The sequence below is a fragment of the Pipistrellus kuhlii genome, unplaced genomic scaffold, assembly GCF_014108245.1.
Source record: "Pipistrellus kuhlii isolate mPipKuh1 unplaced genomic scaffold, mPipKuh1.p scaffold_m20_p_1, whole genome shotgun sequence".
NCBI classification, from domain to species: domain Eukaryota; kingdom Metazoa; phylum Chordata; class Mammalia; order Chiroptera; family Vespertilionidae; genus Pipistrellus; species Pipistrellus kuhlii.
Window position 1 is genome coordinate 107,458,342 of NW_023425404.1, and position 18,978 is coordinate 107,477,319.

At 41.0% G+C, this 18,978-nt stretch overlaps 1 protein-coding gene across 3 annotated transcripts in view; it reads right to left on the minus strand.

The window, feature by feature from the left end:
- Window positions 1-18,099, minus strand: part of HACD1 (3-hydroxyacyl-CoA dehydratase 1) — a 29,083-nt gene extending 10,984 nt beyond the window's left edge. For 2 of the 3 annotated variants that reach the window (XM_036459290.2, XM_045587853.1), the window contains exons 1-4: window positions 17,746-18,099; window positions 951-1,068; window positions 751-769; window positions 586-674 (exon numbers count right to left, since the gene is read on the minus strand). In XM_036459290.2, the coding sequence (XP_036315183.1) occupies window positions 586-674; window positions 751-769; window positions 951-1,068; window positions 17,746-18,002 (483 nt within the window). In that variant the 5' untranslated portion in view covers window positions 18,003-18,099. The remainder of the gene's footprint in view (window positions 1-585; window positions 675-750; window positions 770-950; window positions 1,069-17,745) is intronic. The other variant, XM_036459301.2, reaches the window with a different exon arrangement.
- Between the last annotated feature and the right edge of the window lie 879 nt (window positions 18,100-18,978).

Consider the following 18,978-nt stretch of genomic DNA (forward strand, 5'->3'; position numbering starts at 1 on the left):
AGGCCCAATGTCTTGACATAGTAAGCATGTGTTTGTTTGTCTAAATGGGTTTAAGCCATTAACTAGATTTGGGTCTCTCTCCTGTCATGCCTTAATAAATAATGTGCTTGTTTTCCATAAGTTCCTTAGCCCTTCTATCTTTTTATCCTTGACATTTATTTGTATCTCCAGAACTACATTTACTTTTTATGTGTGTTGCTACAGCACTCAGTGCTAAATGAGGACAAATAAATGGTTTACATGGACAAGTTCAAATTACATAAGCAAAGACAATATACATAACTTCAGTAGAAAATTTTCAGTTAACCATTTGACAGAACAGTAATATTATTCATTTTAAAAACTGGAACACACCAGAGGAGAGTAATTATGAATATAAAATGCTAATATTTGGTTTTGCTTGTGCTTCAAAGTTATTCTACTAATTCGTTGAGTCAATGGACAAACACACTTAAATCAAAACCCAAACTTTATTTTGCCCAATGATTCTGCTTCCTGAAATATACCAGTACTAATATTTTAGATGCCTATTAATAAGAGAGCTGTCTTGCAGGCTCAACTAGAGAACACGTTCGTGTCACTTACTGGTTTTATGCTATGAGTAATGAGCCACACCATAAAGATTCTGGAACTGACTTGGACCCCAGCCACAAGCACAGAAGTAGGTACAATTCCTTAAAGAGAAAAAGAAGTCAACCATTGTCTTCACGGTAATTTATACCAAACATAAAAGTTAAATAAAAAGCTCACCAATTAAACAGTGGACTATCTGTAAGCAAATAAAAAAAAAAATCACAAGTCAGTACCATACAACATAAAATAAATCCCTGTTGACATTGGTTTTAAATGAATCTGTAGGTGGTATGTAATCAGTAAAATTGCTTTTGCTCAACAAATGTATTTTCAAATAAATATTACAATGACAAAAAACAGAATCACTAAAAACTTACCTCAAGCAAGGCAAATGTCTGGAAAAATTTAAGTGTCTTCTGAATACTTTTATATAAACCTTTGTGTGTTCCTTTTTCCATATAAAAACGCACCATAGTAATAGCTAGAACCAACCACCTAGAGAAAATGAAAGTATTTTATAAAGTTTTGTCAAAATAAATCTTCCTATAAAGAATACCATAATTTAAATAATAATAACATGTATGTCTTATGCTCTCAATTTGTTATTATGTTTTTAAAATCTGAGGAAGAAATAATAAATATCATCTTCAAGGGGATGAACAGAACATATTTAAAACCAACTACATACAAATGTCAAACAATGTCCACTGTATCTTTGGTTCCACCAGATAAACTGACAGACTGAAAAAAAAAAAAATCAGGTTTATTACCAAAAATGAACTTATTATTAAGCATTTAGTAATCAAATAGTGACTTCTTAAGGTAAAAAGCTGTGTAAATATGTACTTTATTACAAATACATAATACATAACTATATGCAATTATAAGTAAAATCATTAATAAGAATCAATATTTTTACAATTTTCATTAAATAAAAACAATTGTTATGTTACACAACAACCTCTAATATATGGGACACATCAAAAGCAGCCCTGAGAAGGAAATTTATAGCATTACAAGCCTACCTCAAGAAACAAGAAAAAGTTCAAATGAACGATCTAACCCTAAAACAAAAAGAATCAGAAAGATAATAACAAGAAAATCACAGAGTACATAGAAGAAAAGAAATTATAAGAATCAGAGTGGAGATAAATGACATATAGACTAAAAATAAAATAATAATAATAATAATAATAATACAAAAGATCAATAAAACAAAGAGCTTGTTCTTTGTGGGGGTTTTTTTGTTTTGTTTTGTTTTGTTTTGTTTTTTAAATATATTTTATTGATTTTTCACAGAGTGGAAGAGAGAGGGATAGAGAGTTAAAAAAATCAATGAGAGCAAATCATCGATCAGTTGCCTCTTGCACACCCCCTACTGGGGATGTGCCCGCAACCAAGGTATAAGCCCTTGCCCAGAATCGAACCCGGGACCTTTCAGTCCACAGGCCGACGCTCTATCCACTGAGTCAAACCGGTCCCCGCAAAACCAAGAGCTTGTTCTTTGAAAAGATAAACAAGATTAATGAACCTTTAGCCAGGTTTATTGAGAAACAAATAGAAAAGATTCAAGTAAATAAAATCAGAAGTAACAACTGACATCACAGAAATACAAGAGATTTAAAGAAAATGCTATGAGCAGTCATATGCCAACAAACTGGACAACTTGGATGAAGTGGACAAATTCCTAGAAACAGACAGTCTTCCAAAACTCAATCAGGAAGAATCTGAAAACCAAAGTAGGCCAATGGCAACGAATGAAATTGAAGCAGTAATCAAAACACTCCCAGCAAACAAAAGTCTTGGATTACATGGGTTCACTGGCAAGTTGGAGAACTAACACCTATCCTCCTCAAACTATTCCAAAAAATTCAAGAGGGAATTTAAGCTCTTTTGACAAGGCCAGCATTATCCTAATTCCAAAATTAGATAAAGATACTACAAAGAAAGAAAATAACAGGCCAATATTCCTGATGAACATAGATGCTAAAATCCTCAAACAAATATTAACAAATCGGATCCAGCAATACATTAAAAAGATCATGACCAAGAGGAATTTATTCTGGAGATGCAAGGCTGGTACAATATTCACAAATCAATGAATGTGATACATCACATAAACCAAATGAAGGATAAAAATCACATGACCATATCAGTAGATGCAGAAAGAGACTTCAACAAAGTCAACACCCATTTATGATAAAAACTCTCAGCAAAGTGGGAATAGAGGGGTCATACCTCAACATAAAAAATCCATATATGACAAACCCACAGCCAACATCATACTCAATAGGCAAAAATTAAAAGTGTTTCCTTTAAGATCCGAAACAAAACCGGGATATCTGCTTTCACCACTCTTATTCCACATAGTACTGGAAGTAGTACTGGAAGTCCTAGCCCCAACAATCAGACAAGAAGGAAAAATAAAAGGCATCCAAATCAGAAAAGCAAGAGTAAAACGGTCATTATTTGCAGATGACGAGTATACATAGAAAATCTTCAAGACTACACACACACACACACACACACACACAAACCCTACTAGATTTAATAAATGAATATGGCAAAGTATTAGGATACAAAATTAATATCTAGAAATCAATGGCATTTTTATACACCAGTAATGAGCTATCAGAAAGAGAAACTTTAAAAAATCCCATTTACCACCACAACAAAATAATAAGATACCTGGGAACAAACTTAACCCAGAAGGTAAAAGACCTGTACTCAGAAAACTATTGTATAAGACACTGAAAAGGGAAATAGAGGGAGATACAAATAAGTGGAAACATATACCTTGTTCATGAATTGGAAGACTTAACATCATTAAACCAAAAAACAATCTATGCATTCAACTCAATCACCATTTAAATACCAACAGCATATTTCATAGATCTAGAACAAATATTCCAAAAGGTATATGGAATCACAAAAGACCCCAAATAGCCTCAGCAATCTTGAGGAAGAACAAAATGGAGGGATCACAATATCAGACATCAAACTATGCTACAAAGCCACTGTAATAAAAAAAAATTTTTTTTTTAAAAGCCTGGTACTGATGTGAGAACAGGCATATATGGTAGATCAATGGGAAGAACAGACCCCAGAATTTGACTCACGCCAATATGTTCAATTAATATTTGACAAAGGAAGCAAGAGCATACAATGGAGTAAAGATAGTATCTGCAATAAATGGAGTTGGGAAAATTGGACACATACATGCAAAAAAATGAAACTAGACCAACTTACATTATACACAAAAATAAACTCAAAATGGATAAAGGACTCAAATGAAAGTAATGAAACCATAAAAATCCTAGAAGAAAACATAGGCAGCAAAATCTTAGACATCTCACATAGCAGAATTTTCGCTCATACTCACAGGGGAAGAGAAACAAAGGGAAAAACTTAACAAATGGGAATACATCAAGCTAAAAAGCTTCTGCATGGCAAAAGAAACCATCAAAATGAAAAGGGAACCCAAAGTCTGGAAGACATACTTGCCCATGACACATCTGATAAGGAATTAATTTCCACAATATACAAACAACTCATAATTGAACACCAGGAAGATAATGTTCATCGAATGATTATCATGTGATTACATCGAATTGCACACGGTAACTGGTTCGGTTTTCCCGTGGTGTGACTTTCCATAGCAGTTTTAACGCATTTCAGCTTATGTTCCCATGGGCACTATGCCACCCCCCAAGAGTGTGTGTGTGTTTACTCACAGTGACTGATGAATGCATACATTTCTAGACCTGTTTGGCCTAAATGTAGATTACTGTGACACATACAGAAAACTTTTCTGTGAAATTAAACTTTTGATACTTACTTTTAATTACACAAATGTGTCTACATAAGTAAAAACTAATCTGTCAATTTCTTAACATACATATTCATAAAACCTAATTTATTATATAATGTACTTTCAGCTTTAACAGATACCCCCTTGCCTGAATTAATCCATTATATCCAGGTTTTACTATATTTTTAAATAGCATGATATAAAAATCCATGCATTATAATACTATAACAAGTTTTACTGTTGCTCTATAGGTGGCAGTATTGTACTAACTAGTATAGTATGATAACACACCTGTTTAAAATAAAGGAAATTAACACTGGGGGGTTAGAAAGGGCCACCGAACCATCTATGCCACATGTGTCAAACACAAGGCCCGCGGGCCAAATCCGTCCCACCAGGCCTTGCAATGTGGCCCGCACCGCGCTGTCATCACTGCACTCCGCTGCGTTTCCATCACAATGACAGTTTATGACTGTTCAGTAAACCATTCGGCCCGCGATTTAGGCTGGATTTTAGATTTTGGCCCCTTCTCTGATTGAGTTCGACACCCCTAATCTATGCTAACCTCTCATCTGTTTTTCAGTAAATATGCTAGGAACTAATCTGAACTAATTAGTGCTCTCTCCTTAAGTCCAACCATCCAACCTCTCCTAAGTGCCCTACCTTTACCTAATTTTGGACTTCCTATATCCATCAATTTAGTATGTGTAATAAAACCAAAAGTATTCCAAAAACAATGAGAACTTCTGCATTTAGAAATTCTTTTCTGAAAAGTTGTTTGTTTTTTAATATGCCAGAGCTACTGATTACCCAAACACAAACCCAAATAGATATATTCAGTCTTTGATAAGATACTCTTGTGGAAAAATATAAACATATATTCCATTTTTAGAAGGTGCTTTGCTTACTTGTTTAATTCATCTGTGTATTCATTCATCTTTAGGTTCAACATTTATTGCTGAGCTAGATAGAGTGCTAGATGCTGGGGAATTAGAGGTAAACAGGATAGCTCTTACCTCAAGGAACCAAATTAGTAAGTGGAGACAACAGAACAGTGCTGTAACAGGAGATATATGCCATCACTTGCTAAACACAGGGCCTTATTCTCATGCCAGAATGGCTATAATGACCCTGAAAAACCCTATAGAGAGAGGAGCTTTCCTCTAGCTGTCTTCTCATGCTTCTTTCTCTCCTGAGATTTCCTGGAGATCACCTGCTCCTTGAAGAACTTGATTATCTATATCTCCATTTTTTCTTAAAAAAATTAAACACTGCTTTTTAAATTTTTATTACAATTTCAAACATATACAAAAACATAGAGAATGGTATAATGTGCCCTTTGCCCACCTTCAAACCACTGTCTATATACAATCTTGTTTCATCCAAACCTCTATTCATTTCTCTCCCCACTATTACTCTTCCCTCATTATTTTGAATCAAATCATACATCCTATAATTCATAAATATTTATTATGCATTTCTAAGAGCATTGGTTTTAATCAACATATCCCATTTTTTAATCTTCACTCAAGGGTATGTTTTTATTGGGGGGGAAGAGAGAGAGAAAGAGAGCGAGAGAGAGAGAGAGAGAGAGAGAGAGAGAGAGAGAGCGAGAGAGCGAGAGAGAGAGAGATGCACCCCAACTGTGCATCAAACCTGAAACCTTCTGGTTTACTGGATGCTCCAACCAACTGAGACACCCAAACCAACTGAGCCAACCAGCCAAGGCTACCACTATCCCACTGTCCCATTTTTTTAAATAAACAATAACTTCTTAAATCACAAAATAGTCAGGATACAAATTTCCTTGATTGTCTCATAAAGTTTTATTCATGATTAAAATGAAAATCATACATTGTAATTAGTTGCTATAAAAATGTTTTTAATCTTTACCAGAGGATATGTTTTCACTGATTTTTTAAGGGAGAGAGAAACTTTGATTAGTTGTCTCCCATACGTGCCCCAACCTGGGATCGAACCTGAAACCTAGGTATGTTCCCTAACCAGAAGTCGAACCCAAAACTTTTTAGTGTACAGGACATGCTCCAATCAACTGAGCCATCTGGCTAGGACTAGTTGCTATGTCTTTTAAGCCTCTTTTAATGTAAAGGTTTCCCCTCATTCCCTCTCCCTCCATTCACTTTTCCTCTTACAATTTTTCTGTTGAAGACATGGAGTGGTTTGTCCTGTAGAGTTATCCTCAGTCTGGGTTGTGCTAATCAAATACCCACATTTCATTTATTATATTCTTCTATCTCCTATAATTCTGATAAATTGATAGTTCTAGGAGTTTGATCATATAGATTTACATTCCAAGCTAATTCATAGGCTGTGTTGTGTACTTCTCTAGGGAGTACACAATTTCTTTTTTTTTTTTTAATAAATCTTTATTGTTCAGATTATTACAAATGTTCCTTTTTTTCCCCCCTCCATTGCTCCCTTCCACCAGGTTCCCACCCCACCCTCTGCCCTTTCCCCACCCCGCATTGTCCTCATCCATAGGTGCAAAGTTTTTGTTCAGGGGATACATAATTTCTGACTGTCTCTCTTGTCTGTGATATTAGACATCATTGATAATGATTGTCCAGATACATTATTTTAGCAGTTATTGAAAAATGATATTCTAAATTTGTAATTTCTTCTTTATACTGTATCTCCTTTAAAGTAACTGCTAGAGCCAAACCGGTTTGGCTCAGTGGATAGAGCGTCGGCCTGCGGTCTGAAAGGTCCCAGGTTCGATTCTGGTCAAGGGCATGTACCTTGGTTGTGGGCATATCCCCAGTAGGGAGTGTGCAAGAGGCAGCTGATCGATGATTCTCATTGATGTTTCTAACTCTCTATCCCTCTCTCTTCCTCTCTGTAAAAAAAAATCAATAAAATGTATTTTTTTTTTTAAATAAAGTAACTGCTAGAAGTCTTATATTAGCCATGGTCTTTGACATTCATACCATCCGTACTTTCATATATTATTCACTGACAACTCTAAATTTCCTTTCCTAAACTAAACTGAAACTTTCACTTAGCAATCAATCCATGTTTCAACCTTTAAGACCTTCTGCTGTTTGAAAGACACAATGAAGAGAATGAAAAGCTAAGCCACATCTTGAACAAAATATTTACAAGTCACATAATTTGGTAAAGGACTTGTATCCATACTAAAGTATTCTCAAACTTAACAGAAAATGAAACAACCCCATAAAATATGAGCAAATGATTTGGACACTATACCAAAAAAGGTAAACAACTGTTAACCACATGTGCGGTGTCATTAGTCCCTAGGGAAGTGGAAATTAAAACCACAATGAGATAACACAGCATACCAATTACAATGTCTAAAACTATGACAGACCACACCTAGTGCTGGTGAAGATCTGCAGCAACTGGAGCTGTCATTCACTGACCATGAAAACGGAAAACGGTACCACCACTTTGGAACACATTTTGGCAGTTTCTTCAGAAGTCAAGAATGTGACTACCACATGACCCAGCCATTCCATTTGTAGACATTTACCCAAGAAAACTGGAAGCAGGTGACCATATAAAACTCTGTCCATGAATGTCCACAGCTTCGTCACAGGCCCAAACAAGAAAGAACCCAAATGTCTATCAACGGATGAATGGATAAACAAGTTGTGGTAAATCCATGCGTGGTTCTGTCCTCAGGAATAAAGATATGTCTATTACTTATCACTTTGGAAAATTTATATAGGGTGAGGCAAAGTAGGTTTAGAGTTGTGAATACATCAGTTTATTCTTGCACTATTATTTAAGAATTACTGAGTTTTCAATATGAACAACTGTAGCCTGAACTGCGGGTTTGGTGGTCTAATACAGCGTTTTTCAACCGCTGTTCCGCGGCACACTAGTGTGCCGCGAGATGTTGCCTGGTGTGCCGTAGGTGCAGACAAGACAAGAATTTTATAATTTTTCACTATTTTGTTTACTTAATATTTCATAATAAAGTAATTATAAAATACTTTCTTTGTGTTTATTTGATTCTTATTCAAGAGAATTACTTTATATATAGTCAATATAGGCACAGAGTTAAATTTTTTAACATTTTCTAATGGTGGTGTGCCTCGTGATTTTTTTCATGAAACAAGTGTGCCTTTGCCCAAAAAAGGTTGAAAAACACTGGTCTAATAACTCATATTATGTTTACTGTGAAAATATCTTAAATAGTTGCTCTTTCTGCAAGAAGTGCATTTTTGAATTAACCATTAGAAATAGGAATGACCATTTTTAAACGTCCACTGTGTCAAGAATTTTGCTGAACACTTCATATCCATGATATGTTTATTCCTTTGTAATAATTTAGCAAAGCTGTGCTGCTCCAATTTTACAGATGAGAAAACTTAGAGTCACAGAGGTTAAGTGATTTATCTGAGGTTACCCAGTTAACAAGGAGTGAAACAACCTTGAATCAGCACCTTTCTGAACTGCTTACAGATTAAATCCAAACATGTTAGCAAGGCATTTAAAAAGCCTTTGCAGTGGCCCAAGCTACGCCTCTATCTCCATTTCCCTCTCTATATTTCAGCCCTTCTGTTGCTGCCTCCTCAGCATGGCCAGCCATGGTAACTCCATGGTCTGCAAACGGTGGCTCGAGAGCCACATGCAGCTCTTTGGCCCTTTGTGTGTGGCTCTTCCACAAAATACCACGGCCTCGGTGAATCTATTTTGAAGTGGCGTAAGAAGTTTAAAAAATTTGGCTCTCAAAAGAAATTTTTTTTTTAAATCTGGCTCTATTGATTAATGAATTTGCTGACCACTGCCCTAACACATGCTATCTCCCCATCCATGCCTAATAAATCCTACTCAGCCTTCAAAGCTCAGTTGAAATGCAGGTCTCCCCCACAAAGCTTCTTTTCTCTGATTCCTCTGTAGAGATGTATTGCATTTGTCTTTTATTGCCATACATAAATGCCTCAGGTGACACTTCTTCAAGGACAGGGCCTAAAATATTTATCCTACGTCTTACTTACCTAGAACAATGCACTTAACAGCTTCAAAAGCATTTGTTAGTCATGCATACTCATTGTGTGTAGTGATAGAAGCGTGTATATATTTAATTTGTCTTTATTGTTGAAAGTATTATAGATGTCCCCTTTTTACACACCCCCCCCCCCCCATTGACCCCTTCTAGCTCACATCTGCCCCCTCCCTCCATCCTTGGTCCAGGCCTTCCCCACACTATGGTCTGTGTCTTGGGTCATGCATATATGCATATAAATTCTTCGGTTAATCTCTTTCCACCTGCACACCCACTCCCACCTTCCCTCTGAGATTAGACAGTCTGTTCCATGCTTCTATATCTCTGGATCTATTTTGCCCATCACTTTATTTTGTTCTTTAGATTCCACATATGAATGACATCATGTGCTACTTGTCTTTCTCTGACTGGCTTACTTCGCTTAGCATGACTGTTTTACATAGTAAACATGCAACAAATACTTCTTAAAATTTTTTAAAAGTATTTTTTGAAAAGTGAAAAGAAGAAATGCTCACTTTCCTAGCCAAGTACCATAAAAGTCCTTACATCCTTTAAATGTATAATTCTACTTCTAAAAACTCATCTTAAGCAACTAATTCAATGGAAACAAATAAAAGCAACATGTCATTAGAGCACGATTTTACAAAACTCTATACACTCCTATATAATCAGGAACAAGTGTATTTAAGAAAATTATATAGAAAGAATAGCGAGAACAGATACTATAACTAATACTCTATAATATATATTCATTCACAATAAATATTTATTGAATGTGTCAAGGAGTTTACACTCTAATAGGGGATGACTGATAAAAAGTAATAAATTAGTAAAATAGATTGTAGTTATATGGCAACTAGTAGCCCTGTGCACAAATCCATGCGTCAGTAACTCATGCTGCCCTCCAATAGCTCTCCGCCCACTGCCCCACCTTCCGGTAGCTTCCCTCCCCTCCCCCAGCCCGTGCTCATAGCTTGCTGCCCTGCCCCCTCCTGCAGCTCTCCGCCCCACCTCCTGCTGATCCATGATCCGATGGTGATGAACGCCTTTCTTTCTTTTACATCTTTATTATATAGGATAAGTGAGGTGGAGAAAAGCAGGCAGGGGCAATAAGAACGTTTGAGTGGGGTTACTATTTGAATGAAGATAGCCAGGGAAGGCCTCCCCAAGAATAGAGGTTTGAAAAAAACCTGAAGGAGGTTACTCATATGAAAAATAAGGATAAATGAAAGGTCGTGCTAAGCTTAGAGAATTAGGCAAGTTCTTTTATATATTTGTGTAAAATCTTTGTTTCTTTTCTCATTTAATAAATCTTTATTGTTCAGATTATTACAATTGTTTGTTCTCCCCACAGCTCCCCTCCACCTGGTTCCCACTCCACCCTCTGCCCTTATCTTCCCCGTCCCCCCCCCCCCCCCCCCGTCCTCATCCATAGGTGTACAATTTTTGTCCAGTCTCTTCCCGTACCCCCACACTCCTTTCCCCCTGAGAATTATCAATCCACTCCCGTTCTATGCCCCTGATTCTGTTATATTCACTAGTTTATTCTGTTCCTCAGATTTTTAATTCACTTGATTTTTAGATTCACTTGTTGATAGATATGTATTTGTTGTTCATAATTTTTATCTTTTCTTTTTTCTTCTTCTTCTTAAAGAATATCTTTCAACGTTTCATGTATTTGTTGTTCATAATTTTTATCTTTTCTTTTTTCTTCTTCTTCTTAAAGAATATCTTTCAACGTTTCATATAATTCTGATTTGGTGCTGATGAACTCTTTTAGCTTTTTCTTGTCTGAGAAGCTCTTTATCTGCCCTTCAATTCTGAATGATAGCTTTGCTGGTAGAGTAATCTTGGTTGTAGGTTCTTGCTATTCATCACTTTGAATATTTCTTTTTTTTTTTAAATAAATTTTTATTGTTCATATTATTACAAATGTTCCTTTCCCCCCCCCTACTCACCCCCCCCATTGTCCTCATACATAGGTGCACAGTTAATGTTCAGTCTCTTCCCACATCCCCCTCTCCCCTTTTCCCCAAGAATAAACAGTTCACTCCCCTTCCATACCTCTGATTCTATTATATTCAACAATTAATATTGTTCCTCAGAATTTTTTTTTTTTTAGTTTCCTTGGTTTTTAGATTCACTTGTTGATAGTTACGTATTTGTTGTTCATAATTTTTATCTTTATTTACTTTCTCTTCTGAAAGAACCCCCTTCAGCAATTCATATAAATCTGGTTTGGTGGTGATGAACTCCTTTAGCTTTTTTTTTATTAGTGAAGCTCTTTATCTGACCTTTGAATCTGAGTGATAGCTTTGCTGGATAGATTATCTTTGGCTGTAGGTTCTTGCTATTCATCACCTTGAATATTTCTTGCCATTCCCGTCTGGCCTGCATGGTTTCTGTTGAGAAATCAGCTGACAATCGTATAGGTGCTCCTTTACAGGTAACAACCTTCTTTGCTCTTGCTTCTTTTAATATTCTCTCTTTGTCTTTTGCTCTTGGAATCTTAATTATGATTTGTCTTGGTGTGGTCCTCTTTGGATTCCTTTTGTTTGGAGTTCTGTGCGCTTCCTGGACTTGTAAGTCTAATTCTTTCACCAGGTGGGGAAAGTTTTCTGTCACTATTTCTTTCAGTATGTTTTCGATATCTTGCTCTCTCTCTTCTTCTGGGACCCCCATAATTCTGATGTTGGTTCGCTGGAAGTTGTCCCAGAGGTTTCTTACATTATCTTCAACTTTCTGGATTCTCTGGCCTTCTTGCGTCTGCAGAGGAGTGTCTTCTGGCTCTTTATGTTCCAAATCTTTGACTTGATTCTTGCGATCTTCCATTCTGTTTTTAGGACTCCATAAAATATTTTTTATTTCAGACAATGTATTCTTTATTTCTTGTTGATCCCTTATTATTTCTAGTTGATCCCTTTTCATATCCTCATAGGTCTTGTTTATTTTATCGGCCTTTTCTAGGAGATTCTTGAACAACCTTATAAGTGTGGTTTTGAACTCTATATCCAGTCGCTTTTGTTCTCCATTTCTTTCGTTTGTGATCTATTTGGTTTAGGCATTTTCGCAGGCAGCTTTCCTGATGGGGCAGGGTTTCAGGGTGGAGCCTACAGCCTTGGCTTCCGTCAGCCCCGCCCTATGCGACTCCTGAGACTCAGGGTCCTTCAGTACTTGTTGTGAGCGCCTGAGAGAAAGGTGCCCTCGATTTTCGCCTGCTGCCAAACTGTCTATGCTCTCCCCCAATGAGTCCGGTATTGGGGTTCAGTTCAGTTGGTAGTGGGATTGGAGGTGGCGTTCAGAGCAGTCTGGAGCCCGTCTCCTTCCTGTCAGGGCAATCCCGCGGCATAGCCGGCCGGCCCTTCTCTGTGCGCAGTGTGCGCGCCTCCGGGACCTCCTTTCGCCGCTTCCCTGGAGTCCCGCCTTACAGCCCGGCTCCCTATGAATGAGCCTGGGTCCCCGGGGTCTGGCTTAGAAATGGGGTTCAGAGCAGTTGGAGCTGGGCCCAGCACAGTTTGAGCTTTTTCTCCTTCCCGCTTGGGACCGCCAGCCAGGCACTCGGCCTCCCTCCTCTCCGGCTCCGTCCTCTCTGCGCGCGCCGCGTGTCTCCGTACCTTGGGCTTTTACAGCTCCTCCGCGCTTCCTTCTGGTTTTCTCCTTGCTTCTTGTTGTAGAATTTCCAGTCAGTCGACTTTCCTGTAGTTCTGGGTAATGTCCATTTTATATTTTAGTTGTATTTTGTTGAAATTGTTGTGTGCGGCTGCAGCTAGTTGCCTACCCGAGCAGCCATCTTGGATTCTCTCTCCTGACTGGCTTTTTTAATCTGATCCACTTTGAATATTTCTTGCCACTCCCATCTGGCCTGCATAGTTTCTGTTGAGAAATAAACTGATAATCATATGGGTGCTCCCTTATAGGTAACTAACTGCTTTTCTCTTGCTGCTTGTAAGATTCTCTCTTTGTCTTTTGCTCTTGGCATTTTAATAATGATGTGTCTTGGTGTGGTCCTTTTTGGATTCCTTTTGTTTGGGGTCCTGTGCGCTTATGGACTTGTGAGTCTATTTCTTTCACCAGGTGGGGGAAGTTTTCAGTCATTATTTCTTCAAATAGGTTTTCAGTGTCTTGCTCTCTCTCTTCTTCGGGCACCCCCATAATTCTGATGTTGGTATGCTTAAAGTTGTCCCAGAGTCTTCTTATACTATCTTCAACTTTTTGGATTCTTTTTTCTTTTTTGGTTAATTGTTCTTTGCTTCTTTGTATTTCAAATCTTTGACTTGATTCTTGCTTTCCTCTACTCTGCTGTTGGGTCTCTGTATAATATTTTTCATTTCAGTCAGTGTATGTTTAATTTCTAGTTGGTCCTTTTTCACATCCTCGAGGGTCTCGTTAAATTTATCGGCCTTTTCTAGGAAATTCTTGAAAAACTTTATATCCGTGGTTTTGAACTCTGTATAGTCATTTGTTCTCCTCCATTTCTTTCTTTTGTGATCTGTTTCCTTGTCTCCTCATTTTCACTGCTTCCCTGATTTGTTAGGATGGCTTTGTGTGGTAGGAGTCCTATATGGTTCAGTGGGTCAGCCTCCCCAGTTACCTGAGATGGACACTCTTGGTGCATCCCTTTGTGGACTGTGTGTACAGCCTTGTTGTAGTTAAGTCTTAATTGTTGTTGGGAGGAATTGACCTCCAGGCCAATTGGCTGTGAGGACCCGCTGAATCTATAATGGAAGAATTGGTGTATTGGAGACATGCTTATGGGACAGGACTTGTTACAGCGGGGCTTTGGTGCTCACTGAGTCTGCCTCTTGAATGTGTCACTTATGAGAGTAGTTGAAATCTGGTGTCATCTCACACAGACCACTAGATACACTAGCTTCTGGATCTCCAATGGGGTGCAGGTCAGCTACTGTCTGAGGCCACCCAGCAGGAGCTACAGCGAGAACTAGTTTTCTCCTCTTTGCTTGGGGTTTGGATGTTTTGGAGCTGTCTGACCAGAGCTGCAGTTTGTTTGGTTAAGCTACAACTGGGCAGGCTATTTATATGCAAAAGCTGCTGTGTGGAGCTTGGGTGTGTTTGTAGATTGTGCGGGGCAGAGTCTCAGCGCATCACTAGACTAGGGAGTGGCAAACAGTGATGGCTGCCAGTCAGCCTTCTCTGCCTTTCCGAGTTTCCAATTCCCCGCATCCTGCACCGCAATAAACAATGATTGCTGGGTGCACCTCTGCAAGAAAGTCACCCTCACTTTCCGACCCGATGGCAGACAGTCCAGTTTCTCCCCGTAGGAGTTTGAGTCCCTCGCATCTCCCCATAAACTGGAGTTCAGAGTAATCGAGAGCTTGACTCCCTTCAGGTTGAAAAAAAGCAGTGTGCCCAGTTGCCTACCACCAGCCCAACTCAAGTGCCTCCAAACCTCAGCTTTTCAGTGCTTGTGCACGGATCAAGGCTCTTTTCTCTTTTCTTCTAATTGTAGAACTTCCACTCAGCCAGCTTTCCTGTGGTTCTGGGTGATAGACGTTTTGTCTTTTAGTTGTAATTTTGAAATTGTTTTGCGAGGTAACAGTTTAGGTGTTTACCTTTGCCACCATCTTGGTTTCTCCCAAATTTTTGTTTCTTAATTATAATTTTACTAGAGGCCCGGTGCCTATTCGGGCTTTCCTTCCTTGGGCTATAGGCAGCTGGCCCCACACCCACCTGCCACAGCTTGCCATCCATGCAGTGCTGCCCCCACCTCTCCCCTACCACCAGTGGCCTCCCTCTGCAGGTGACAAGCTGGGGTGCAATGGCTTGGCTGGCCTGGACCACCCTCTTTCTTTGCTGGGGTGTGGGGCCAGCCCTGTGAGGGGCCATCTGCCTATCTGACTGCCCCTAACTATTCTGCCTGCCTGCCTGATTGCTTCTACCCTCTTGCTTGGGGGTTAAGCATGCTCTTAATAGCTTTTGAAAAGAAGTCTACACAGAAATCACTTTGACAGGTCTCTGAAGAACCACAGGCACTGTGTACCCTTAACAAACTCAAAGGCAGAAACAAAGGAACCATCTGGTCTCTGGTCATTTCCGTCATGACTCCAGCCTTTTATCATATAGGATTGTTTTCAAAAATATTACAAAAAACTAAACACTCCAAAATTCTGCTAAGAGAAAAACAAAATAAGCAAGTTCAATGAACAAACAAAAAGACCCTCAACTAACCTAGCTCTCCTATCCACCCCATTAAATGTAAACCTTGGTGTCCCACTTTCAAAATAATTTCTCCAAACTTATCTATCTGTCATTATTCCCCATCCTTCCACAAGATAATATACCAAGCTTTCTTACATTCCATGCCTATTTACAGAATTTATCTCACTTGAAATATCTACCCTCTACATATGCAAATCCTATTCCTTTTTCAATTCTCAATATCTCTAGAAAAACCCCAAAGAATTAGTTATGTAGATTATTCTATTTCAATTATCCTTACCTTTAAACAGAGATGAAAATAACAAGAAACCTTCTCACTATAGGCAGGGAGACAGACAAGTTTCAGACAAGCAGTACTTTGCAGGGGCAGGAAGAAAGGAGGGGAATGAAGTGTGAGAACACAAAGGAGAGAGCATTTAATTCTGCTCCAGGTCAAGTAAGAGACCTGGAAAACTTCAACGAGAGTCACTTGGTTAGAAGTCATGGGAGATATACGGAGGATATCAGCCTGAGCAAAGATGGAGAGAGCCATGAAAATTAAAACGCATGGTGCTTTGAGGGCATTGTGCATTAGAGGAAATTTCAAATGCAATAAAACTGAAAAGGGAAATCCAGAAGCAAAGTGCAAAGGGCCTTGAATAGCACACAGCCTAAATCCCTTCAATTATGGCAAGGGTAATGGCAAGTCACATAAGACATTACATTGGAGTTAAGCATTGACTTTTGTTTCGTAGAAGGTCACCTGGCCTTCTAAAGAAAGGCTGGACTGGAAAGAGAAGGGGCAGCAGACCAGTTAATATATGGCAGGTGTTCCACAAATGTTTATTAACTGGATGAGACTATCACACAGAAAAAAAAAATCTTTTAAGCTCCACATTTAAAGTCAGCAGCACGAAGTGCTCTCCAGTTGCTTTGAATATATTAGTTTTCCACTTTCAAGATCATAAAATTTAGTAAAGCAGAAAGGTGAAGAAGAAACATGGCTCCAGAGTCAGACTTGGCTGAAGTCCAAGTCTGAAAACTGCTGGTTGTATGATTGTGAGCAAGCTACTTAATTTCTTCGGTCCCAGTCTCCTAATCTGTTACATGTAATATTGTATACTCCTCACAGGATTGTAGAGGATTAAAAATGAGATGGTACCAACACAGTGCCTCGCACATAGTAAATCTTCAATAAGCATTATATTCCTTATGGGCTGTATTTAGTGTTCAGGATGATACTAGTACACTAGGCACATAATAGGTACTCAGGACTGTGTCAAGTCATTTATTAAATCTCTGACAATCACATTTTTCTATAAACTTTTTATAAAAGTTTATAGAAAAACGTCGTCGTCCCCCTCCCTCCGCCCCCGCATTTACACAGGTTAGATTAGGCCATATGGAAAACAAATTCTTTTTAAAGGCAACGCAACTGAGAAAGAGAGGAGCATGCTCTTCACAGCTTCTGAAAAGCAGTCTACACAGAAGTCACTTTGACAGGTCTCTGGAGAGCCACGGGCACTATGTAACCTTAGCAAGCTCAAAGGCAGAAACAGAGTACATACAGGGGATCAATAACCGAGCACGGGGCCATCCAGATGCCCCTGGGCACCGGTGACATGCTCCACTAAGGCAGGGTTTTTTTGTTTGTTTTAAGCCAAGTAAGCTCTGGACTAGAGAGCACTATGGCTGGAAAAAAAAAAAAAATCGTGGTGACATTAACAGTTAAGAAAACTCTACCCAGCGACCTGCAACACGAGGAAGAGCACGCTAGGGGCCGGCGGAGGGGAAAGCCGGTCTGGGCCACCGGAGGGACAGGTCAGCGCCCCGGGGCGCCTGCACCCAAGGGCGGCTGCGGCGGCCCCGCATTCCGGCCCCGGTCTGTGGTCTATACTTAACCTCCGGCCCGCGCCGCCGCCGCCCCGCCGGGCACCGTATTAGGCAATGCCCGGGGCGCACGGCGATCCCCGCCCCGCTCCATTCAGCCCGCCGCCGGCGCCCGCGCCCTTCCCCCACGGCCGCCAGCGGGTCCCCGCGGCCGCCCCCGCGCCCCCCGCGCCCCGCCCCGCACACACCCCCGCCCGCCCCAACGCGCGCTCCGGAGCGGGGGCCCCCCACCAGCCGGCGGCCGCCCCGGGCGCGGAGTAGCAGGCGCGGCGGCGCGGGGAGGGCCGGTGCGGGGGAGCCGGGAGCCTCGGGGCGCACGTACCCCGCGGTCATGGCGATGTTGTAGAAGGTGAGCCAGGCGGTGGCCGCCCAGCCCAGCCGCCTCCTCCTGCCGGGGGCCTCCCTCTCCTCGCTGGCCTCCGAGGCGCCGCCGTTGGAGCCGTCCTCCTCGCTGAACGCCATGGTGGCCGCGCCGCCGGGGGAGGAGGCCGGGAGGGGAAGGGGGGTGCACGGGGGCCCTGCCGAGCTCGCAGCCGAAGCGCCGCCGCCCGCCGCCGCCGCCTCGGTCCAGCGCCCCATGTGCCGCGCGCAGGGGGCTCGGCGCCGCCAGCCCGGCCGCTCGCGGGGGGAGGAGCGGGCGCCCCCGGCCGGCACCCCCGCGCCCCGCCCCCGGCCGCGGGAGCGCGCGCGCGAGGCGGGACCCGGCCCCCCGCCCGGAGCGCGGGAGCGATGCCCCGAGTATGATGTCGAGGTTTCCACGGAAAACCCATCCCCTCGCGGGCCGGGGAACCTCCTCTCCGGAAGGCGCCCCGGCGATCGTGCACCTGGCGACGTGCGCCCCGCTGGTGCGGGGGGACGGACGGAGTTCCCCGGGGCTCAGAGGGGTTGCGCCCGCCCAGCGTTTCCCAGGGTGGCTTCTAGACGGGGAGACAGGTGCTGGGGTCTTCCTGCCAGACGCAGTTTAAGCGCTTTCGGGGAAGTTGTGTCCACTTAGCCCCGTTGCACTTTCACTGGCCAGTGGGCATGGATGGCGGAAAATCAGGATTTGGCCAACTTGTGTGGATTCCGTGGAGCCAGGGGTTCTCAGGGCATTCATTTAAATGCGCAGAATAATGGGCGTTAGGGGAAGCTAGCGGAAAGAGGACAGACACGTCAAGTCACCAACGGAGAGAAGTTTGAATAGATATAGACAATCTACAGACGTAGGGCTAACAAGATCTCTTTTTTCCACAGGAAAAATAGTAACCTGCTGTTCTCCACCCTATATCTCTTTCCTTTAAAAAAAAAAAATTGGTTTTGCCTCCAAGTACCCACACTTTCTTCTAATAACTCTTGACTATTTTTCCCTTAAAGCACACAATTAAGAAGGAGTCAGAGTACTGAAATTCAAATTCCAAATTTCCGGCTCCACCGGTTTAGTTGTGGGCAACTAAACCTCTCTATGCCTCAGTTTCCTCACTGGGGAGAATTTAAAAACCTACCCCAAATCAGCGTGTTAGCACTTTTCTGGTGGTTCCTGAACTCCGTTGATAAAAGTTTATAAAGTTCTAGAAGA